This window comes from Oryctolagus cuniculus, chromosome 17 (genome assembly GCF_964237555.1).
Source record: "Oryctolagus cuniculus chromosome 17, mOryCun1.1, whole genome shotgun sequence".
In the NCBI taxonomy this organism is placed as follows: Eukaryota; Metazoa; Chordata; class Mammalia; order Lagomorpha; family Leporidae; genus Oryctolagus; species Oryctolagus cuniculus.
In genome coordinates, this window is record NC_091448.1 from 4,928,808 (window position 1) to 4,952,347 (window position 23,540).

Below are 23,540 nucleotides of genomic sequence, written 5' to 3' on the forward strand. Positions count from 1 at the left end.
GACTCCCATGGTCTGCGCTGTCTGTGTCCTGCTGCTGCTCCCATCAGGTCACCCAGCCACCCAGCAGACTGCTAGGCCAGCCTGGGGTGGCATGCACACCTCATGAGCTTCTGGAAACTCCCTGCTTTCCATTTCTGCAAGGGCACCCTAGTGATGCTGAGGACAAGCCTCAAGGCCATTAGTCATGCGGAGAGCAGGAAGCGCCAAGCGTTGGGCAGGCTTGGGCATTCTGACAGTTCAAAGGCCACATCACAGTTTCCAGCAAAAAGAGTGGGTGGCTCACAAACCAGCAATGGCCAAGGGCCATTTCCTTTCAGGCTAAGTGAGTCATGCTGTTTCCCCCCTTCTATCCTGCATGATTAGAATTAGGATCCTGGGGCATGAAGAATATATATTGTTACAGTCTCAGAAAAACCCCAGGACACAGACATTTCCATTTTGTGGAGAAGTAAACAGAAGTGAAGTATAACAAAGTGAGGCCGGCGCCACGGCTCACTAGGCTAATCCTCCGCCTAGCGGCGCCGGCACACCGGGTTCTAGTCCCGGACGGGGCGCCGGATTCTGTCCCGGTTGCCCCTCTTCCAGGCCAGCTCTCTGCTGTGGCCAGGGAGTGCAGTGGAGGATGGCCCAAGTCCTTGGGCCCTGCACCCCATGGGAGACCAGGAGAAGTATCTGGCTCCTGCCTTCGGATCAGCGCAGCGCGCTGGCCGCGGCGGCCGTTGGAGGATGAACCAATGGCAAAGGAAGACCTTTCTCTCTGTCTCTCTCACTGTCCACTCTGCCTGTCAAAAACAAAACAAAAAACAAAACAAAAAAACAAAAGTATAACAAAGTGGCTTGGCCAGTGCAGCCGATGTCGGATTCAACCCCAAGTTTGCACCACAAGCCCAGTTTTACTGCCTCTCACCTTCTTGGTGGTAAGAAGTCACTGCAGGCAGCAACGGTTTCTGTGATTCCATTGGTTAAACCACCAGGTAAGTCAACAAAGGGCAAGGAGGAAGGATCTCTTTCCAGGAACGACTCCAGACAGGGCGCAGAGTGAAGTGGGTGTGAAATCTTTGACTTAAAGGGGCCACCGCCAGACTTATCACCTCTGGCTATGATTAGGGAAAACGGCTCTGGAGTCCACAGGGCCCAGTGAGTCACATCCGAGTTACCCTGAACAAGGGCTGGTCCCGAAGTCCCAATCACACCATCCGTGTGCACCGCCACCCTGTCCTGAGCCCACACAGGGAACGCATGCCACCGGTCTCCCAGCCTGGGTGAACAACCACGTGGACTTCCAAGGAGCAGAGCTGCAAAGGGTGACCCGACAGAGAATACAGCGTGCTTCCTGTCCAAGACGAGCCTGTTGGGGGGGAAATGTACACCCAGCGTTTTATTCTACCTGTAACACTCATTCAGAGTCTTGCTACTATGCCACATTGATTTCATCTACACAGCTGAAGAAAACTGAGCAAGGGGAGTGACGTGAGGAAGTGTGCTGCTGACGCTGCCTATCACCAGAACAGAAGCTGGTGAATCTCAAGATCTTTTTTCAATTCTTCCCTTTACTTAGTAAGTTAATTTATTTTTGCTACAGCAGACTTATTGAGATGTAACACACATACCAGAGAATTTTTAAGTTTTTTTTTTTTTTTAAGATTTTATTTATTTATTTGACAGGCAGAGTTACAGACAATGAGAGAGAGAGAGAGAGAGAGGTCTTCCTTCTGTTGGTTCACTCCCCAAATGGCCACTACAGCCGGCGCTGCGCCGATCAGAAGCCAGGAGCCAGGAGCCAGGTGCTTCCTCCTGGTCTCCCATGTGGGTGCAGGGGCCCAAGCACTTGGGTCATCCTTCACTGCCTTCCTGGGCCACAGCAGAGAGCTGGACTGGAAGAGGAGCAACCAGGACTAGAACCTGGAGCCCATATGGGATGCTGGTGCCACAGGCAGAGGATCAACCAAGTGAGCCATGGCGCCAGCCCCAATTTTTAAGTTTTTTAGTTTTAAATTTTGCATTTGTGTCATACTGCTATTTAATTACAGAATGGAGCAACACTGAAGAATGAAACAAAATGGAGTGCAAAATACTTTGTCATTGGAGGCCAACATGGAGGACTGAAAATGGTTGTACTGTCAGTATCCTGGGAGCAGGTGATTTTTCTTTTAATACAATACTGAATCTTCCTATATATCTTGACAATATATAAAAAACACAAAACCCTGACAGAGCAAACACCAGAAAAATAGTGCCATATCATCTTGGTCGTGTCAGGGAAAAAATCCAGGGGCCGGCACTGTGGAGCAGTGGGTTAGGCCACATCCTGCAGCACTGGCATTCCTTACGGGTGCTGGTTTGGGTCCCGGCTGCTCTACTTCTGATCCAGCTCCCTGCTAATGGAAAACAGTGGAGGATGGCCCAAGTCCTTGGAACTCCGCACCCATATGGGAGACTCAGAAGAAGCTCCTGGCTCTTAGCTTTGGCCTGGCTCAGCCCCAGTCATTGGGGCTATTTGGGGAGTGAACCAGAGGGTGGAAGATCTTTCTATGTCTCTCCTTCTCTCTAACTCTGCCTTTCAAGTAAATAAATAAATATAAGCACTCACACCTTGCTTTCAGAGTCCTGGAAGCGCAGCAAGCAGAGCCAGAACTAACCAGGAAAACCCTCTGCACAGCCCAGGCTGGTCTACGTCCTCCGTACGTGGTCAGGAAAGAGACCATAACGGGACGAGCGGTGCTGTGCAGGTCAAGCTGGGCCTCGGGATGCTTGCACCCCAAGTAGGAACGCCGGTACAAGTTCCAGTTCCTCCACTTCCGATCCAGCTTCTGCTAATGCTCTTGGGAGGCAGCGAATGATGGCCCAAGTGCTCGGGTCCCTGCCACCCAGAAGGGGGTGGACCAGCTGATCAGTCCAAGCGGCTGAGCGCATTTAGAGAGAACCACATCCCTGGAAATAAGCTACTTAGGTGGCACTCGGTCTCCAGATCTTTGATTCTGATACTTTGAAGATCAATAATAATGCTGAAGCAGTGGGAAGGAGTTGCAGTGAGGGAATTATCAAGCCAGTCCTGTCCAATATAAACCCTTTAGCTAGACTCCTAGCCAATCAATAATGCACAGGGGTGGGTGCCGGGTGCAGCAGCTGAAACGCTACTTGGGAGGCCCACATTCCTGACTGGACGCCTGGACTTGAGTCCCCACTCCACTTCCTCCACCTCCAATTCCAGCTTCCTAACAATGCACATCCCAGGAGGCGCAGATGACGCTCAAGTACTGGGACTCCCTCACCCCACGGGGGAGACCCAGATGAGTTCCCGACTCCTCACCTCGGCCCACTCCAGCCCCAACTCTTGCAAGCAGTAGACGGGAAATATCTCTGCCTCTCAAAAACATGATGCATGACAATTAAGAAATGGAGCCGCCTTCAGCAGGTATGGACAGTCACTGGAGGCAGAGAACCATTTGCCTGAGCTGGGCCACAGAGCCAGGTAAGTGAGGACTTAGGTGAGCCCCTGCAGCTCTAACACAATTTACCATGCAGTTCCCAAACCGTGCATCAAGGAACCCCAAAAATTCAAAAAGGCACCACAGGACACTTAAAGGCTTCATGGCAATGTGGCATTACTTTAAGATTATTTACTTGAAAGGCAAAGTCACAAAGACGGGGTACGAGCAAGAGGTCTTTCATCTGCTGGTTTTCACTTCCCAAACAGCTACAACAGCTCCATCAGGGTCCCTCAGTGGGTGGCAGGGCCCATGCACTTAGGCCGTCTTCTGATGCTTGCCAGGTGCGTTAGCAGGAAGCTGCATTGGAAGTGGAGCAGCCGGGACTCGAAACTGAAACTCACAGGGGATGCTGGCATCACAGGCAGCATTTATCCCACTGTGCCACAAAGCCAGCCCTGATGTGGCAATATTTGTCAGATACCACGCAAAGTTATTTTTTCAATGGGCTACTGAATTATGAGGTAATTACTTAAAAGCAGAACAGTTAGGTATTTTCTTTTGGGCAAGGAGCTCTGAAAAACTGGGACACCCAGGGCGGTAACCTGAGAAAACGTGGCTACTTCTACCCACAGGAGAAGGGCATCTAATCAGACTGTTACACTGACAAAGCTGAGCACTACCAATAGCCACATTTTACCCTGTGAACAGCACTTTCACAATGTCCCCCCATGCTGCTGTTATGACCACCTCACAAAGGGGTAGCACAGCCCTGACCTCCTAGGCAATGTCCCCACAGCTGGAGGGATGCTGGCCACAGAGCAACCCAGGTCTTCTGACCACAAGGCCACAGAATGGCTCGAGTGGTGATCTTTACTTTCAGCACTAGTTTTGGGCTCTAAGTATTTTTAAAATGTTTTCTTTTACTTCAACTGGGGCCAACACGCCTTTCTAAAAAATGTCCAACAACTTTCCCCCACCCAATGCCACCTCCTTGACCCAGAGACACTGTTTTGTTTCCACAGGTGCTTGTTTCTTGGCCCAGGAGGATCCTCTTCCTAGATCAAAGCCTGGACCACACCTCAGGGAGCCGGCAATCCCAGCCCCTCCCGAGTGAGCTGGCCACAGGCTGCTCCATCCTTCTCGTTCCAGGCCAGCAATCCCCATGCTTGTTTTCAAAGGAAGGGTGTGCCAGGGACAGCCGAGTGAGTGGAAATACCTTCAGCCACAGGAACTGAGGAGTGGAGAAAAAATAAAAAGGAGAACACGTCTGAGGTAACACGTGGATAAAGGTGAGTGGTGGAAAAGGAAGTTCATGGGCGCCAGTGCCGTGGCCCACTTGGTTAATCCTCCTCCTGCGGCGCCGGCATCTCATATGGCACCGGGTTCTAGTCCCGGTTGTTCCTCTTCCAGTCCAGCTCTCTGCTATGGCCTGGGAAGGCAGGAGAAGATGGCCCAAGTGCTTGGGCCCTGCACCCGCATGGGAGACCAGGAGGAAGCACCTGGCTCCTGGCTTCGGATCGGCACAGCGCACCGGCTGTAGTGGCCATTTAGGAGATGAACCAACGGAAGGAAGATCTTTCTTTCTGTCTCTCTCTCTCACTGTCTAACTCTGCCTGTCAAAGGAAAAAAAAAAAAAAGGAAAAAGAAAAAGAAAAGGAAAAGGAAGTTCATGTGCCAAGGGCAAACATGGAGGAAACACTCGGGCTGCCAGGCTCCCTTCTCCCCGCCTGAGCTGTCCGGAATGCCACTGCTGGGCTTTCTCAGGGCACCAGTGCCACCTTCTGTTCAGTCATCAGAACACAGGAGGGTCAGGCTGCTCACCAGCCTCCCCCAGAAAGCCCAGCCCTCCCTAGTGAGGAGGTGCACTGCAGGGTCCCCTGGGCCACTGGCCAGGACCACACAGGCTCCCGCACAGCGGGGTCTGGAACCACCACCTTGTATTCAAACTCCCAGAGAAGGAACTCTGCACTCACAGGTGACTCCAAACATCAGATGCTGAAACTGGGCAATTTCCATGTCTTTCTGTGCTTCTTAAGGTCAGGAGGTAAAGTCAGAATACTCAACTAGGGGACCCCTTAGAGCGTTAGTCCAACCTCAATCCCCCAATTTTTTAAAAGTTTCTCCGTATGTTTTTAATTTTTATTTGACAGAGCGAGATGGATGGATACATGCACAGGTATCCCACCCACTGGTCAACTCCCCAAATGCTGGGAGCCAGAACTCAATCCAGATCTCCCATGCAGATGGCAGGTACCCACGTCCTTGAGAGAGCACCCACTGCCCCCCCCCCCCCCAGGGAACAGAGCTGGCATTGAAACCCAGGCATCCCAACCAGCCGGGCCAAATGCCTGCCCTCTCACAAGTCTCCTTTAGGACACCCACGAAAACGGTTTCTCACGACTTCCCTCTAGGGACGAGGAGCTCCTCACTGCCTCCTGGAGCAGCCCAGCCCACTTTCGCTAGAGATGCCAGAAGCGCTCCGTGCTGCTGAGGCGGACTTCTGGGTGATCCTATGAGCTGGTTCAGCTTCTGTGCAGGACTGCCACCATCTTTCCCTTTCCAACTTCCAAACACCAGAACATAACTCCTTGTTCTTCCCAAGTTTCCCTAATCATCTTCAGCTCCTTTTTAAAAAACTATTTTTGTTTTATCTGAAAGTCAGAGACAGAGACATCTGTCTGGCTCACCCTCCAAATGCCCCAATAGCCAAGGCTGGGGTAGGTTGAAGCCGGAGCCTGGAACTTAATGCAGATCTTCCACTTAGTTGGCAAGAACTCAAGTACTTGAACCATCATTTGCTGCCTCCTAGGATGGACACTAGCAAGAAGCTGGAATTGGAAGCAAACAGAAACTTGAACCCGGGCCCTCAAATCTGGGATGCAGGCATCCCCAGTGACACCTGCACTGCTACATCAAATGCCTGCCTCTCTTCAGCCCCTTTAACTTTTCCTCACGAGATGTGGCTTTAAGTCCCCTCTCACCTTTACGACTGCTCTTCTCTAAACTCGAGTGCAAAATACAGAAATCACTCTTCCAAAACGGGCAGTGACACGGTCCGACCTGGGAAGTGAGCCCAGGAGGGACTGGCAGTGCTTCCTGCTACTAATACAGGACATCCTGGGTGCTTTGAAGCCAAGGACTTCACTTTCACTTGCTGAATTCTCACCAAATGAATGAGGCATATTCTAGCATGATATCCATTTTCTGGATGGAAAAAACTGAAGGTAAGCAACTTCCCCAAGTAACCTGGAATTCAAACCCAGGTCTGATTCCGGATCGTTGGCTTCCTCCTGCTTTGCTGGGCTGAACCGTCTTCTTCTAGATATGTACCTGCTGCCAACACTGCTCAAGACCCAGTAAGTGTAACACATGCAGAGTAATAAAAAGTGATCAAGCAACTATCTGATATCACCAACCCACAATTATGGTTTGAGAAGCCTAGTTCTCAAAGTTGGTCTGTGGATCCCTGGAGCTCTGCAGGGGCAAAACTCTTCATGGAGCCAGTGTTGTAGCCCGAGGATTCAAGTCCTGGCTGCTCTGCTTCACATCCAGCTTTGCCCAGTGAGCCTGGGCAAGCAGCGGGCAACACCCAAGTGGTTGTGCACCTGCCACCCGTGTGGGACACTCGGATGGAGTTCCTGGCTCCTGGCTTCAGTCTGGCCTAGCCCTGGCTGCTGTGGCCATTTGGGGAGTTGACCAATGGATGGGATGGGAGATAGATCTTTCTCTGTGTTTCTCCCTCTCCAACATTCTGCCTTTCAAATAAATAAACACATCTAAAAAACATCTAATTTTATAACAGTAAGTCACTGCCCTTTCACTGTGCTGATGTTTCCATGAGCAATGGTGGGTGAACTGCTGGGCTTTAGAACAAACAAGGTAGACCCCAAACCACAGCAGCAGCCACCATGTGCTCATTTACCACTAAAAATCAAAAACAAACCAAAAACCCAATTTCACTTAAGACTGTCCTATGCAAAATAGTAAAAATGATTAGTTTTATTAAATCGTGACTGCTGGAGTGGACATGTGGAGCAGTGGGTTAAGCTCTTGCTTCCATAACACAGAGCCTGGGCAGGCTCAGCTCCACTCTCCGTTCTAGTTTCCTGCGGATGTGCACGCTGGCAGGCAGCAGGTGATGGCGCGTGGATTTGGGTCCCTGCCTCCTGGGAGATCTAGGTTAAGTTCCAGGCTCCTGGCTTCAGCCGGGCCCAGCCCAAGTCCAGCCACTACAGCCATTTAGGGAGTAAATCAACAGAAGGAAGATCTCTCCAACTCGCCTTCTCACTCTCTCTCTGAGTAACTCTGCCTTTCAAATAAATAAATAATAATAATAAAAAAATCCTGATCCTTGAGCACCATCTTTTAACATTGTGTGATGGCATGAGAGGTACGCACAGACACTTCCACGGCAAACCGAAGACAGACAGTCACCTCACAGGACTTACTATTTTCTTCAAGGAGTATCATTTTCACTTGAAAGAATGACAGACACACTGGCTACCTGGCCTCAGGTATTTAGCAGACCTCTCCTTAAAAACGAAGCCGTCAGTTCAGGGGAGATGTTGACGGCACTTACTGGCAGAGATGAAACTCAAGCCTTCAAGCAAAAATTCCTGAAGTGCTAGAAAACACGTACTCCCCTCTGTGAGCGTGACATGTCCACACTCAAGAGCCTGTCTGATCAGGCGAGTGGTGTCACTAACATGATCTTCTGGATATCATAGAACAAAATGGGTTGACATCTAGGAGATATGCGTAACTCAGTAAATCAACATTTTTCAAATCACCATGCCTGATGATGTAAAATCTTTTATGGGTAAAAGATCCATTCCAGGGGCCGGCACTGTGGTGTAGGGGGTAAAGCCACTGCCCATGGCACAGGCATCCCATATGGCACTGGCTCAAGTCCCAGCCACTCCACTTCCAATCCTGCTCCCTGCTAATGCTCCTAGGACAGCTGCAGAGGATGGCCCAAGTGCTTGGCCCCTGCACCCACGTGGAAGCCTGGAAGAAGCTTCTGGCTCCTGGCTTCAGCCTGGTCCAGCCCTGGCTGTTGGGGCCACCCAGAGAGTGAACCAGCAGATGGAAGACCTCCCTCTGTCTCTCCCTCTTTAATTCTGCTTTTCAAATAAATTTGTAAAAAGATCCACTCCAAGCGCACGTGGGACCAGTGGAGCATAGTGCAGCAGAGAACAAAAAGCTCTCTGATGAGGTTTCACGTTCCACGCTGCAACCAACCTTCAGGAAACCACCACTTGTCAGAGAACACCCACAATTAACTGAAAGGGCTCTTAAACAGTCCTCCCTTCGCCAACTTCCTGTGCGAAGCCGGATTTTCTTCAAACAGGCTGACCCAAACAACACACTCCAACAGACTGAATGCGGAAGCATGTGTGAGAACCCACCAGTCTTCTGTTAAGCTAAACATCACAGACACGTGTACACAGTAAGACAATGCCATTCTTGGCACTTTTTTAAATTTCAGAAATACTTACTTTACATAACAATATTATTTATGTTAATATGTGTTGGGTTTAATTTTATTTTAAAATGAATTGATTACTTAAAATTCTCTCAGGCAACTTTTTTTGAAAAAAAAAAAAAAAACTTGTTATTTTTATTTATTTGAAAGGCAGAGTTATAGAGAAAGAGGGAGAGAAAAATAGAGAAAGATATCTTCCATCTGCTGGTTTACTCCCAATAGTTGCACGGGCCAGAGCCGAGCCAGGCCACAGCCAGGAGCCAGGAGCTCCATCCGGGTCTCCAACACGGGGCAGAGTCTCAAGTGTCTGGGCCACCTTCCTCTGCCTCCTCAGGTGCTGGGATGGGAGCCAGATCAGAAGTGGAGAAGCCATGACTTAATCCAGCGCTCACATGGGATGCCAATCTCAGACGGTGGCTTACCCCACTGTGTCACAATGCAGTTGTGACTTCGAAGACAAACAGACAGCAATAGATAAAACCAAAATGAACAGCAGCTCTTTGGGATCCTCACTTTTAAATTGTGTGAAGAAACCAAAACATTTTGCAAACAGCTATAGAATACATCAAAAGCTTATAAACATCAAAGTAGAAAGGATAATGCCATCTAGTGGAAACAACAGTAATGACAGCAACCCATTTGGTAACAAAATAGATTACACAATGGAATGCCTGCGGCCCAGCTCTGCTTCTAATTCCAGCTTCCTGCTAACGTGCAGGCAGCATGTGACGGCTCAGTACTTGGGTCTCTGCACCCAATGAAGGAGACCTGGATTGGGTTCTGGGCTCTCATCTTGGGCCTGATCCAATCCCAGCTGTTGTGGGGCATTTGGGGAGTGAACCAGTGGATGGGAGATTTCTCTTTGCTTCTCAAATCAAAAAATAAGCAAATGACACTTCTAACAAAGATCTATTGGGGGGGGGGGGCAGCACTGTGGCATAGTGGGTAAGGCCACTGCCTGCGGAGCCAGTATCCCTTATAAGCACCGGTTCGAGTCCAGGCTGCTCCACTTCTGATCCAGCTCTCTGCAATGGCCTGGGAAAGCAGTAGAAGATGGCCCAAGTCCTTGGGCCCCTGCATCCATGTGGGAGACCAGGAAGAAGTCCCTGGCTCCTGCCTTTGGATCAGCACAGCTCCAGCCATTGCAGCCATCTAGAGAGTGAACCAGTGGATGGGAGACCTCTCTCTTTCTGCCTCTCTGTAACTCTGCCTTTCAAATAAATAGCCTTCCACGGCCACACTCCAAAAGAACTAAGTGACTTTGAGGGGTACATTTTGGAGGGGTCCCCAGTAACAACAGAAATATTTTCATTCTACAATGAAACTCAAAACTCAGTCCAGTAAAGGACATCAGCCAACCCTGAGGTGAGCCTGAGAAAGCAGAGGCAGGCAGAGATCACCCCCGGGTCCCCCGTGCCGTGTGGGGAACTCTGTTCTGCTTCTCATGTGGCTCCCCTCTCACGAAGCCTGTCACGGCGGAGGACGCGTTTGAATCTCAGTACTCCAGAAGAAATGCGGCTGAGTGCACGTACCCTGCTCTCCTGCCAACCTCCCCAGCCTTCCAGCCTTTAGCAAAGGCCGCTACTGCAAACGACTCCAGCTCCTGCAAGTCTCCTTTCCCCCGCAACTGACGCCCCTGTACCTGACAGCTCCCTGGGCTTGCTGGATGCACGGACACCCTAACACCCAGACGGCTGCAGCAGAGCATGCTGATGCTAACGCTAGTGACCATTTTCCTTCTGCAGCCTGAGCAGAGTTCTGCACGTCTCTGAACCGGAGCTCAAGTCTGCCCCCCACTCTGTCAGTAAGGCTTGGACTAGTTCCCAGGCCTGGGCTCTTCAATCAGCACACAGGGTAGTGCGCATTGAGTTTCCAGGATTCATTTTTTTCTTTCTCTTGCATGCTGATGCCAAACTGTCTTTCATGGTAACATGTGTCCTTGTCTGTATCATCCACAGCCTGTTAGGGATTTACTTCAACAGCTGCACACAATTCTATCCAATCACAGAACCAGTTCAAATATAGAAAAGCTCACACTCTACTTGTGGATGTATTGTTTTTTTGTTTGTTTGTTTGTTTGTTTTTTGATAGGCAGAGTGGACAGTGAGAGAGAGAGACAGAGAGAAAGGTCTTCCTTTGCCGTTGGTTCACCCTCCAACTGCCGCCGCAGCCGGTGCGCTGCGGCCGGTGCACTGCACTGATCCGATGGCAGGAGCCAGGTACTTATCCCGGTCTCCCATGGGGTGCAGGGCCCAAACACTTGGGCCATCCTCCACTGCACTCCCAGCCACAGCAGAGAGCTGGCCTGGAAGAGGGGCAACCGGGACAGAATCCAGCGCCCCGACCGACTAGAACCCGGTGTGCCGGTGCCGCAAGGCAGAGGATTAACCTAGTGAGCCGCGGCGCCGGCCATGGATGTATTGTTTTAGATTCTAACTAGACAGTATTTCCCTAACTCCTACCAGGTCACCTTGAAGGTTTCAGCTTGTTTCAAAGCAGTTTTTAATGATAAAACTATGTCCCTGTTCTCCAAGCCTAGAGTAACGAAATTAGTCTTTCTCTTTAAAGAAAAAAAAAAGGTTTGGCCCATAGAACACTGCAAAAGGTTCAGTTTTAGTGCCAGGTGCACAGCACAACAGCTTCATCAACAAAGGGGTCTTAACCTTTCTCACACAGGCGCCTCAAGGACAGTGGCAGGAACTGCTTCCAGTACTCTCACTGCTGCAGGATGACAACTATGGAGAAGACAGGTTACTCTTTTAAAAAAGACCAATGTGCACGGCTCGCACAAGATGGAAGGGCACACCCCTGGGACAACTAAGATCAGGCTGAGTAACCCCAACAGCCGGTGGGTGGCCCCGTGTTAGTCGGACCCCTCCCTGGCCCTTTGTTACTTCTAGATGACTGAAGAGAACCCCACATACACAATACAGCCCTTATGCCTTCCTGATTCTAGAAACTTCTCCACATCTAACCCACCTACGGGGGCAGTGACCCCACAAAGCACTACCTGGGGTGCAGAAAGCAGGTGGCTTGCTGGACTAAGAACTCTTGCCTTTCTAGTCTGGAGATACGGCACAATCTAGAAGGCTGGAAATCAAACTAATTCAGGGCTTAATCATTCCTAGGTGGGCTCCAGGTTGTTTATAAAGCTGGTTTTGTCCCAGAAAATGTCCACATGGCTACACATGTTAGAGGAAAAGATCTTGACAGACACGGGATCTGGGCTCTCACGTCCGAACTCCTTGTCTGCACTCAGCCACCACCACAGCCAACACCAAATACCTTTGGGTCATCAGCCTCAGGTTTTTCAGGCTCTGAATCGTCATCTTCCTACAAGACAAAGAATTCAAAGGATTAAGCTTACAGAGGTGGGCCTGAGAGATCGCACATGCATAACTAGGGGTTGGAGCAAACAGCCCGTCTACCCAGCCGGGGTCATCCCACCAAAAGCCCCTCCCCTACCACAGGACCCAGAACTAGAGAAAGAGAAGGGGAAAAGGAGATGTTTGGGGGAGAAAAAAATAAAAAACAGCAGCAAAGCCAAGTTAGTCTAGTGGTGCCACAGCCCACATCGATGAAAATGCCAGTTAGAAATCATACACATAAAAATGGAGAAAGGTTACAACATACTGCAGAAGAGTGAGACCAGGCCACAGGATAAAGCAGGCAGTGTTTCCACGGGAATATCAATTATTTAAAACCAGGACTATGAACTCCCCACTCTGACTTTCATATACACAAGCACATCAGACGTGGACCTCCTACATCATTTGACAACAGAGTGCTTGACTCACACACAGCCACACCGCGGTGCCTCTGCCCAGCAGTACTTGCACTAACATGAACACAGGAAGGGAAGCACCAAACCACTGGAGCGAGCGCGTCAGGCAGGACCGAAGGAAATGCCCCGTCTTCCTGGGTCCCGGCTGAGCGGTCTCCTCCACACCCAAGGTCCACAGAACGGCCACCGGCCCGCTCCAGCCATCTCGTCCCTATCCAGAGGAGGTTCGCGTGTGGGTGAGGCGCTCTCTGCAGTGAGCCCATCATTCCACTGAACACTAACGATCGGGAGCAGACCCAGGCCTAGACTCCCTCCTGGCCAAGTCCACGGCACTGCCACTTCCAAACACTCCCAACAGACAAAGCCTTAGACTAAATGCCTAGGAAAAACTGGTTTCATTTAAACCTGCTATTTTCAACAGTGACGCTTTAACCAGACATCATATAGCATCCCTGCTGTTACTGTAAGAGACTTGAATGAACTCCACTAGTGGTTGTGAGATTTTGCTGCCCTGTAAGTGCCAGAGCCCAAGGTTTTAAATGCAGTTTTCATAATATCCTTAAAATGCAATCTGTTATGCCAAATAACGAGAGGTGGAGCTCAGCTGAGTACAATCACGTTTCAGAATGTCTACACTGGGATTTGATGAGCGGATTGTACTAAAATATAACAGAGAGCTTAAACCATGATGAGAACACTAAGCAACACAAATATGGAAAAACACTTCAAAAACATAAATTATACAAATATAGTAAAGAAAAGAGTATGGATATTAAGCCAATGTGCATGTACTTGAGAAAAATCAGCAAATGAAAACTTGCAAAGCGTTTCTAATCAATTTTAGTCAACTCTGAATTATCAGCAATAATGGGAAGGGTTAAAGGCTTGTTCCCAAAAGAGCTTAAAATACACACACATTTCTTAGTTAAGTTAGAAAGCATTTTAATGCTAACATTTCCACATGAACATGTAACAAAATTTTCAGACAAATAAAAAGTATACTGTGAGTGTTTTGATGAAAACTGTCACTAGATAGGCAGACTCAGCATCCAAATTCAATTTTGTCCATCTTTGAGCTAAGCACCACTGAATGTCCTTATCTTTTCCTGGAGACCGCTAACTCTGGCCCCTGCTGCTCGAGAGAACGTGTGTCTGACGTGTTTTGTTGTTAGTGAAGACCCACATTTGCCTTTCTTTGTCACCCAGCACCTATTAAACTTCCGGCAAGATCTGTGATCAAGAACCAAGGGCACCCTGACAGAAGGCGTCAAGAGAGAAGCTGAAAAGGATCCAAGTGGGTGAATACACAATAATTTTCCTTCCTTACCTTGTTAATAAACTGAAAGACTTGAATGAGCCCCAACCAGGATTAAAAATAATACAGAGTTGATTGCAGATATAAATGATACACCAATTAGGATGAACAATTACAAATGGAATAAAATATCTAAATAGGAAAAGTCGACGTAAAACACCCATTGATATATGGGTTAAATAAAATAGTCCATGTCTTTCCCCCTAAGTTTCAATTCAAAAGCTAATACAAAATGGTCTGGATTAAACAAATTTCATTTTCAAACAGAACTACTGATATCCAACCCAGTTTCTTCAACTGATACCAAACAGAAGAGGGAGGGGAAGAGAGCCCTGGGAGGGAGCACAGTTCAGAAAGACTGACAAATGCAGGCGCCGTACAGCTCTGGGCGCGGGAGATCACCTACCGACGGTTTGCTGTTCTCCTCCTCCTCTTCCTCGTAACCATCTTCATCACCTCCTAGGCGAGAAAAGTCATCTTCCCCATAGGCGTCAGAAACCAATCCGCCTTTTTCCTCTGAAACAAAGGGGGGGGGGTGAGTGTTAAGGTCAAGAAACTCCCAGTGAACTGAGTGCCCAGAACATTCTAGAAGGTAACCGGGCAACCGAAGCCTCACGTGAGCGACCACAGGTCCAGATTCTGCCCCTGGGAAGAGCCAGTGTAGCAGACGCGGTCGCTAAAAGAACAGACGAAAGCCGACTGCTGAACTGTCTCCAAGGCTTCCCGCCCGTGTCCCGCCGACGGAGGCCTCCCCTTCTCTGCTCTGCACCGCGGGTCGCCTCCGCAGATCCCACGGGTCTGCTCTGCACCGCGGGCGCCTGCCGGCTGGCCTCCACGGTCTTCCGGCGGCACCTCTCACCCCACCTACAGACCCCAACAGGGCACTCCACCGGGGTCCCGACCACGCCCACTTCTGAGACAAAACCTTTTCTACTTCGGAAAAAAACAAAGGACGGAGACCAACTGGAACCACCAGAGAACACACAAAACCACAGGTGCGACGCGACGACCCCGCGCCAGCCCCTGCTGCTTCCTGACGCGGAAACCGAGGCCCCGCCTGGTGTCTGGCCTCCCTCTGCTCTCCCCGGAAATCTGTTCCCATCCACCAACGCCATGACGGAGAGACGGCAAAAACGCGTTAACTAGAATCGCTAAGAGAGCGCACAAAAGCACAGACCCGACTCCAGGGTCAACCTCCCTCTTGCAAGTGCTCTTCCTAAAAAACAGCTACACTTTAACCAGACAGGGGCCCTGTAACCCTCCACGGACGTCCTACTCCGCGCTCTCCCCCAACAAACCACAGGGCCCGGGAACACGCAGGGATTCAGCGGCGTGGATCCCGCGGCCGCTTCGTCCATCGCCTGCCCAGCACGAAGCTCGATACGGAGACTTCCCGTCCAAGCTTCAGCAGAGCCGTCAGAACAGCGGGCAGGAGGACGTTCGTTCTCGAGTCCGCTAACTCATCCGGGCTCCCGGCCGCACTTTGGAGCTCCGGGGTCCCAGACTCGGGGCACGACGACCGCTTCTGTGCCTCCCGCCCCGCGAGGGGAGCAGCGTTCTGGGCGAACACACGATTCCCTCTTCCAGCTTCCCACTCGGGACTCACCGGCCGCGCTGCCCACCGCTTCGACTCCAGCTTCGCCATCAGACTCGGGTTCTGAATCTTCCGCATAAACTGCCAGAGACGACAGAACATTCTTCTTCCCCGCCATCTTATTCCCACAGCCCCGACGCGGCACACGCCTATGACTCAAAGTAGCCAACTTCCGTGAGATAAGGCAACTTCTTCCCGTTCCCGCGAGAACGCGCCAAGCCGACAACCAATCAAAACGACGTTTGCGCGGCTGGCCCGCCCCCTCACGCCCGCCCTCTCGCGACGTCATCACTGTGCGACGGATATAAGGATATAAGGTTTTTGCCTATCAGCGGACTTGCGGCGTTTTGGTCTCTGGAGAGTTGGGAGGGCGTGTGGGGGTCTCGGAGTAGTTCCCCAGCCAGCGGGCGCCAGCGACCCCGAAGAACCCTTCACTCCGGGGCGGCCCACCGCTGGCCTTGGGGTGAAGTAAAGGGAGCTTCGGGCTGGGGAAGGGGGAAAGTTGCGCATCTGGGACTCTGCGGAGGCGGGCAGCGGTGGGCTGGGCCCCGGGAGAAGGGGCCTCATGGCTTCGCTCGTAGAAGAAAGAGCAGAAGGTGGATCTTAGAAAAACCATCCCGCGCCAAATATTCGGAAGGCGTCTGTGTTTCTTGTCGTGGTCTGATCCGCATCTCGGGGCTACCCACCCGTGGCCTGGGCGAGTCACATGTAGCAGTGGGGATGCCGAGTACCCAGGATTGCATTTCTGAAGGCGTTACTACTTGAAGATAATGCATAAGTGCAATAGCGCAGATTCGTACCCACGGAGGAGAGTCTTTTAAAAGCAGGGCACAGGGTCCTGGTCGCAAACGGTCTCCGTCTCTGCCTTAATCTCTGGCTGCTGCTTTCCGCCGCGATGAGCGCCCGCCCTCCCCCGAACCCCTCCGACCCTGAGCGGCGAGTGCGGAGCACGCTGAAGAAGGTCTTTGGGTTTGACTCCTTTAAGACGCCTTTGCAGGAGAGGGCGACCATGGCTGTAGTGAAAGGTAATATTACCAAGCTCTCTGCTTTGCGTGCTTCCCGACCACCACAGCACTGCAGCAGAACACCCTCCTGCTGGCCCCTCGCACTCCCCCGACCCCTGACCCACGCCTGCTTCTGGAAGCGTCTGGACTTGTCACCCAAAGCTTGCAGACCCAGTGACGGAGTCACCAGCTGTTCCGGTTCTTAGGTTTCATGGCCAGAACTGCAAGTTGTCTTTGAAAACAGTTCCTAGATCCCCGTCCTCTTTCACTTAAAAATTTTTTTGGCCAGCGCCGCGGCTCACTAGGCTAATCCTCCGCCTTGCAGCGCTGGCACACCGGGTTCTAGTCCTGGTCGGGGCGCCGGATTCTGTCCCGGTTGCTCCTCTTCCAGGCCAGCTCTCTGCTGTGGCCCGGGAGTGCAGTGGAGGATGGCCCAGGTGCTTGGGCCCTGCACCCCATGGGAGACCAGGAGAAGCACCTGGCTCCTGGCTTTGGATTGGCGCAGCGCACCGGCCGTAGCAGCCATTTTAGGGGGTGAACCAACGTAAGGAAGGCCTTTCTCTCTGTCTCTCTTTCTCACTAACTGCCTGTCAAAAAAAAATTTTTTTTAATTAGTTAATTTATGAGGCAGAGGGACAGCTACCCTCTGTTTGTTCACTTCCCCAGTGCCTGCAACACCCAGGGCTGAGCTAGGTCTCCCACACGGGTAGCGGGGACCCAAATCCTTGAGCCGTCACACACAGCCTCCCAGGGTGCCCATGGGCAGGGAGCTGGAATTGGGAGCAAAGTTAGTGCTTGAACCCAAGCACTCCTCTGAAGGGGTTGCAAGCATCCTGACACTGTGACCAGTAGGCCAAATGCCTGCTTCTAGATTATTCCTTTAAGTGTGGGCAGTAGTAAGGCTGGCAGCAATAGCCTCATCCCGTCACTGACCTTCTGCATAATCTCATTAAGATTAAGTGGCCTGTGTCCCAGATAGGGAGGGAAAGGGATGGGATATTTTAGACCTGAGATGTGGTGACAAGTGGAGATTGTCAAGAGGGGAGCAGCACTCTAACGTTGACACTTTTATAAGCAAAAGACCTCGAAGTGGTGTCCTGTCTTTCCTTACACACAAAGCATTCTGCTCTCGTGGCCGTTTAATCCAAGTCCCAACAGACTTCTACCCCGTTCTTACTGCCTCTACCAGAAATGGTTTGTGCACATTTCCGAATCTCCCGGGTCCCTGCCCTTTCCAGAGGGGGGAGGGGGGAAGGGAATTAATTAACATAACAGCCCTCGCATGTGCCACAAACTGCTAAGTGCTTTTGCTATACTTTTTTTCGTGTAATTTTCAGTAATCTTGGTGTCAAGGCAGGAAGCATTGAGATTCTGTCTTGTATTTTTGCAGGTGACAAGGATGTATTTGTGTGCATGCCCACGGGGGCAGGAAAGTCCCTCTGCTATCAGTTGCCTGCTCTGTTGGCCACAGGCATCACCATTGTGATCTCTCCTCTCATCGCTTTGATTCAGGTGAGGCCGGAGATAGGGAAATAGTCGCCCAGAAAGGTTACGGGAAAGTCTGATGGCCGGAAACTTCACTTCTGCTTTATTTGCTCTTCTGCCTCTTACGGTCTCTGATTTGCCTGTCTCATCCTCTATATTTAGTTTCTGAATTACCCTCAGCTGGAGTTCTCCACTAATGCGTATCGGGGTGTTTGTGCATCTTCAGTGTTTGGATGGCCTGTGCTCCCTCACCATCCTTTGTCCCTGTTTTGTCCAGAGGCGTATGGAACTGTGTCTGTACACTCACGCGCGTGCTAACATGGACACACTGATGCGCTCCATGTTGGGATAGGAGACACAGATATATACAATATATACATATTGACTTGAAATCCTGGTGGCTTGCTTTATTTTGGTGAGGAACAGGTATGTGAAACAGAAAAAAAAAATGAGGACCTGACCTCCTGTTGGGACTGAGATGGGCTGATGGAATGGGAATTGGAGAAGGGTGGCCACGTGGTTAGGAGCCAGCCGCCACACGGAGAAATCGAGGCATGGGGAGTAGTGGTAATACTTGATGAATGTTCACAAGGTCTCAGACTTTGTGCTAACTGCTTTATATACATTAATTTCACCTTCGAGATGCAATGTTCTGTTTAATTCCTCCCATAATCCTATTAGATAGCTAACTATTTTATAGGCAAAAGAGAGGTGGGAAAAAATAACCAAACCAAGTCTCAGAAGTTAAGAAACAGCCAAAGGGGGCTGGTGTTGTGGCCTGGTGGGTTAAGCCATCGCCTGCAGCACTGGCATCCCTTATTGGAGCCCCAGTTTGAGTCCCAGCTGCACTATTTCCAGTCTAGTTCCCTGGTATCGCTCCTGGGAAGGCAGTGGACGACGGCCCAAGTACATGGGCCCCTGCCACCCATGTGGGAGACCTGGATGGAGTTCTGAGCTCCTGGCTTTTTCCTGGCCCAGCCCTGGTCATTGTAGCATTTTGGAAAGTGAACCAGTGGGTGGAAGATCTCTCTGTCTCTTTCTCTTTCTCATTCTGCCTTTCAAATAAATAAAATCTTAAAAAAAAAAAAAAAAAGAAGAAGAAGAAGAAGAAGGAGGAGGAGGAAAGAAACAGCTAAAGATCAGGTTGCAGTTAAGTGAACCAGGATTAAATCCAGGTCTGTCTGATTTCAGAGCCTGTCCTCTCAACCATGTCACCCTCCTGCTTATGTGGAGGGGTGGGCAGCAGTGTACATGACCGGGAAATCCCGGAAGTCCTGAGGGCCAGTTTTACTATTCTCTTCCCCCTCTGCCCTCAGGACCAGGTGGACCACTTGTCGGCCCTGAAGGTACCAGTGAGTTCCCTGAACTCGAAGCTCTCGGCACAGGAGAGAAAGGAGCTGCTCTCTGACCTGGAGCGAGAAAAGCCCCAGACCAGGCTTCTGTACATCACCCCAGAGATGGCAGCTTCCGCCTCCTTCCAGCCCACGCTGCACTCCCTGGTGTCCCGCTGCCTGCTCTCCTACTTGGTGGTGGATGAAGCTCATTGTGTTTCTCAGTGGGGACATGACTTCCGTCCTGACTACCTGCGTCTGGGTGCCCTGCGTGCCCGCCTGGCGCATACCCCCTGTGTGGCTCTGACAGCCACAGCCACCCCACAGGTCCAAGAAGACGTGTTTGCTGCCCTGCACCTGAAGCCACCCGTCGCCACCTTCAAGACACCCTGCTTCCGGGCCAACCTCTTCTATGATGTGCAGTTCAAGGAACTGATTTCCGACCCCTTTGGGAACCTGAGGGATTTCTGCCTGAAGGCTCTTGGACAGAAGACCAATAAAGGGGTGAGGCACTGGGGTTGGGGCCAGCACAGAGCTGGCTGCTGGTTTTCTAATACCCTCACTCTCTGTGGCTTCCTGAGGCTTCTCAAAGCTTGTGCACAGAGTTGTATATGTGGGTTCCCGGCGTGGTCATCCTTACCAGGGCTTCCTTCTTCTGGATTCTTCTGTGGAAGACAGGCCGTTGGCTCTTCTGTGTGAGGCCTTTGCAAACCCACGCAGGGTTCCCCAGGAGGAGACAGAGGAGTTAAACAAGTTGGATTCGAGCTGCTTTGGACATCTTTGGGCTGATTTTTCGGTTCTTTCCATGCTGTGCTCTCCATTCAGGTGTTGTCCGGCTGTGGCATTGTCTACTGCAGGACCAGAGAGGCCTGCGAACAGCTGGCTATGGAGCTCAGTTGCAGGGGTGTGAGTGCCAAGGCTTACCATGCAGGTAAGGGGCTCCCAGGCCCTGTGGTCCTGTCTTCTCTCTCAGAGGCTTCTCAGGGGGTCTCATTCCTTATAGGTTCTAGATAATCAGATTGTCCGTTATCTTCTTCCCGAACCCAGGCAGAGCTAAAGTGATTCACTGAAATCCGCTAAAAGCACTCTAGTCACAAATGAGGTCTAAGATGAGAATTAAGACTCCTGCTGCATTTTCTCGTCCTGTGCCCACCCTGCAGCAAGTGAGAGTTTTCATAAGTCCAGGTAAAGAGAAAGCCCGGGCTTTGGAGGCCCATGGACTTGGGTTTGAATCTTGGCTGTGACCTTCACTGAGTGCCACGTGCCACACATTGGCGAGGGTCTTTCTTAGCCGAGGCTGTGTGAGGTTAAGGGCCTGGCCCAAGGTCACACAGCAGGGAAGTAATGGATTCAGGATGCGTGTGAAGTACCCAGCACAGTGTCACGCCCAGAACAGACCGTGCGGTAAGGCCATGGGAAAGGCGCATTTCCGTCCCCTCCTTTTCAGGGCTGAAGGCATCTGATCGAACGCTGGTGCAGAATGAGTGGATGGAGGAGAAGGTCCCTGTAATTGTTGCAACCATCAGTTTTGGGATGGGAGTGGACAAGGCCAATGTCAGGTGAGCTCTGGGTCTTGCCTTACCTTCCTGGTTAGGGCCTGGCGTGGGGTGGGCTGCCGTGTTCTTCCCAAAGGACCAAGTCCAAGTGTTCTTCGTAGGGCCGGAGAGGAAGGGAGCTCCAGGAGAGAGCTCCCAGCACACGGCCGGACACTAGCAGTGTCTGTGTGGCCTGTTCCCAGGTGCCTGCACTGCCCAGCTGTGCCGTCCCTAAGAAGGGGGCAGCTCGTAGACTGCTGGGCTTGTCCATTCACAGAGCCCTGCTTCCTCCCATCCTCGCGGCAGGTGGACCTATTGAGGGGCCGGCATGAGTAATTATCTTAAGCTGCTCCCTGTGGAGAGGCAAAGGCAAGGACCTTAATAATGCCCTCCCTTGTTACGACTTAATGACACTCTAGAAGAGTTGGGGTGCTTCCCGGCCTCCTAGCCCCACACTGGCAACTATGGGGACGTCCTTTTCCTCCAGCCATGGTCCCGCCTTTGGGAAACACTTTGAGCTCCAGCCTGTGGCCTTTCGCTCTGATTGAAGCCAACAACATTGCCTTGGAAGTTTGCAGAGCGCTTGTGCATGCGTGGCCTTGAGCCTCACAGTGACCCTGAGTTAGCTGGCACAGGAAATAGCCAGCGTGCAACATCTCAAAGGGCACAGACTTTGGTTCTGCTGTGTCTTGTACGAGCCAGCTTTGAAGGTAGACCCACCCCGGGCTCAAATCCTAGCTCTGCCATCCATCACTGTGTGGACTTGTACAGATTTACCTACCTGAATCTCAAGCGCTTTGTGAAATGGGCTACCTCACCTAATGGTGATTGTAACAGTTAAATGAGAATAACGTATACATTGATTCATAGTGAATATTTAATAAATATTATCCCTTTCCCTCTTTAGAGAAGTTACAAAGGACTTAGCTAAGGTTTTGTTTCTGGAAGTCCAGTGTTTCTTTTGATTCCTCACCTGGGCTGGAATTGCCCTGGGCTCCTGCTGTGGCCCGCAAGCTGAGCTGCTCCACGGCAGGAACTGCTGATGGCCCACAGCTGTCACACCCGGGCTCTTCTCTGTGCCTCTGTCGTAGTCCACTTTGTGTTGCTATAACCAAACATCTGGGGCCGGGTGGTTTATCAAGGAAAGAGTTCTAAACAGCACGGTGCTGGGAGTTGTCTGGTACAGCTGGCTGCACCACAACCACGTGGAGACTTCACGACGTGGAGAAGCAGGAAGGAGAGCAGGCGCAGGCAGAAGGGACTATGCACAGCCTTGCTTTGTCCTAACTGACTCTCAAGAACTAGCCTGGCCCTGCAAGAACTACCTCTCTCCCTTCCAAGGGTCCGGATCCTGTGACCTAATCGCCCCTAGAAGATCTCTCACCTGTCAGTATTGTTACGCCAGAGGCCAGACTTCCAGCACATGCCCCTGTGAGGACACACGCAAACCATTCCCAAGCCACAGCACCTTCTACTTGCTGGTCCCTGTCTAGAAAGCCCTGTTCTGCTGCCTTAGGCTTGCTCCTCCACTTCTGGGCACTCCACATTCCCTCACACCTCACCCTGCTTGTCCTTTTGGACCTACAGGTTTGTCGCCCACTGGAATATTGCCAAATCTATGGCTGGTTACTACCAGGAGTCTGGCCGGGCTGGCAGGGACGGGAAGCCTTCTTGGTGTCGTCTCTATTACTCTAGAAGTGACCGGGACCAGGTCAACTTCCTGATCAGGAAGGAAATAGCAAAACTCCAGGTGAGTCCTGGGCAGCAGTTCTTTCCTTCTGAACCCACCTCTCTTGTTTTGTGCAGTTTGCCTGAACGCAGAGCGGGCTTCCCTAAGCCTGGGGGGGCACCTGGCCTAGGAGGTTCAGCAAGAAGGAAGTGGTGTGTTGGGTGGGTAGTGGGAGAGCTGCTTGCAACAAACTAGATTAGACTTGTTTCTTTGTAAGCTTTTATATTGGAACTGCAGTTGGTGTAAGTGCTATTCTCCGTAGTCAGGAACAGTCCTGTGTCTTAAAAAACATTGGTATACAAGCACTTTCCCGTATTGCTATGTCCTTTGTTTTCGTTTTTAGCCTTTTCTTTTTTTCTGATTATATGTTTGTAGTAAGCCTGGAAACAGACCCGAGCGTGTAAGGGAAGTTGCTAAGTGATAGGTGGCATTATAAGTAACAGGAAAGGCTGAGTTGTGGAATAACAGGTACCAGAAAAAGATACATCAGATCCCTACTCAAAACCACTCACATGAATTACAGGTGGATTAGAGACCGCAAAAAACTAAATCATTTGGAAATCTTTTATGATCCTGAGAAAGGAAAGAGCATCTCAGGATCTGAAAGAAGAAATCATGATGGAAGGGCTGGCGCCGCGGCTTACTAGGCTAATCCTCAGCCTGCGGCGCCAGCACCCTGGGTTCTAGTCCCAGTCAGGGCGCCGGATTCTGTCCCGGTTGCTCCTCTTCCAGGCCAGCTCTCTGCTGTGGCCCGGGAGGGCAGTGGAGGATGGCCCAAGTGCTTGGGCCCTGCACCCCATGGGAGACCAGGAGAAGCACCTGGCTCCTGCCTTCGGATCAGCGCAGC

At 51.1% G+C, this 23,540-nt stretch overlaps 2 protein-coding genes across 6 annotated transcripts in view; one reads left to right on the forward strand and one right to left on the reverse strand.

The window, feature by feature from the left end:
• SAP30BP (SAP30 binding protein) overlaps positions 1-15,807 on the reverse strand; it is a 38,798-nt gene extending 22,991 nt beyond the window's left edge. Inside the window, exons 1-3 of one of the 2 annotated variants that reach the window (XM_051838409.2) lie at positions 15,622-15,807; positions 14,422-14,531; positions 12,202-12,249 (exon numbers count right to left, since the gene is read on the reverse strand). In XM_051838409.2, coding sequence (XP_051694369.1) covers positions 12,202-12,249; positions 14,422-14,531; positions 15,622-15,727 — 264 coding nt within the window. In that variant the 5' untranslated portion in view covers positions 15,728-15,807. The remainder of the gene's footprint in view (positions 1-12,201; positions 12,250-14,421; positions 14,532-15,621) is intronic. The other variant, XM_051838410.2, reaches the window with a different exon arrangement.
• RECQL5 (RecQ like helicase 5) overlaps positions 15,766-23,540 on the forward strand; it is a 37,273-nt gene continuing 29,498 nt past the window's right edge. For 3 of the 4 annotated variants that reach the window (XM_008250950.4, XM_051838408.2, XM_070060300.1), the window contains exons 1-6: positions 15,766-16,634; positions 18,004-18,125; positions 19,415-19,933; positions 20,255-20,360; positions 20,877-20,988; positions 22,552-22,714. In XM_008250950.4, the coding sequence (XP_008249172.2) occupies positions 16,505-16,634; positions 18,004-18,125; positions 19,415-19,933; positions 20,255-20,360; positions 20,877-20,988; positions 22,552-22,714 (1,152 nt within the window). In that variant the 5' untranslated portion in view covers positions 15,766-16,504. Of the gene's footprint in view, positions 16,635-17,638; positions 17,808-18,003; positions 18,126-19,414; positions 19,934-20,254; positions 20,361-20,876; positions 20,989-22,551; positions 22,715-23,540 lie in introns of those variants that run through there. The other variant, XM_070060299.1, reaches the window with a different exon arrangement.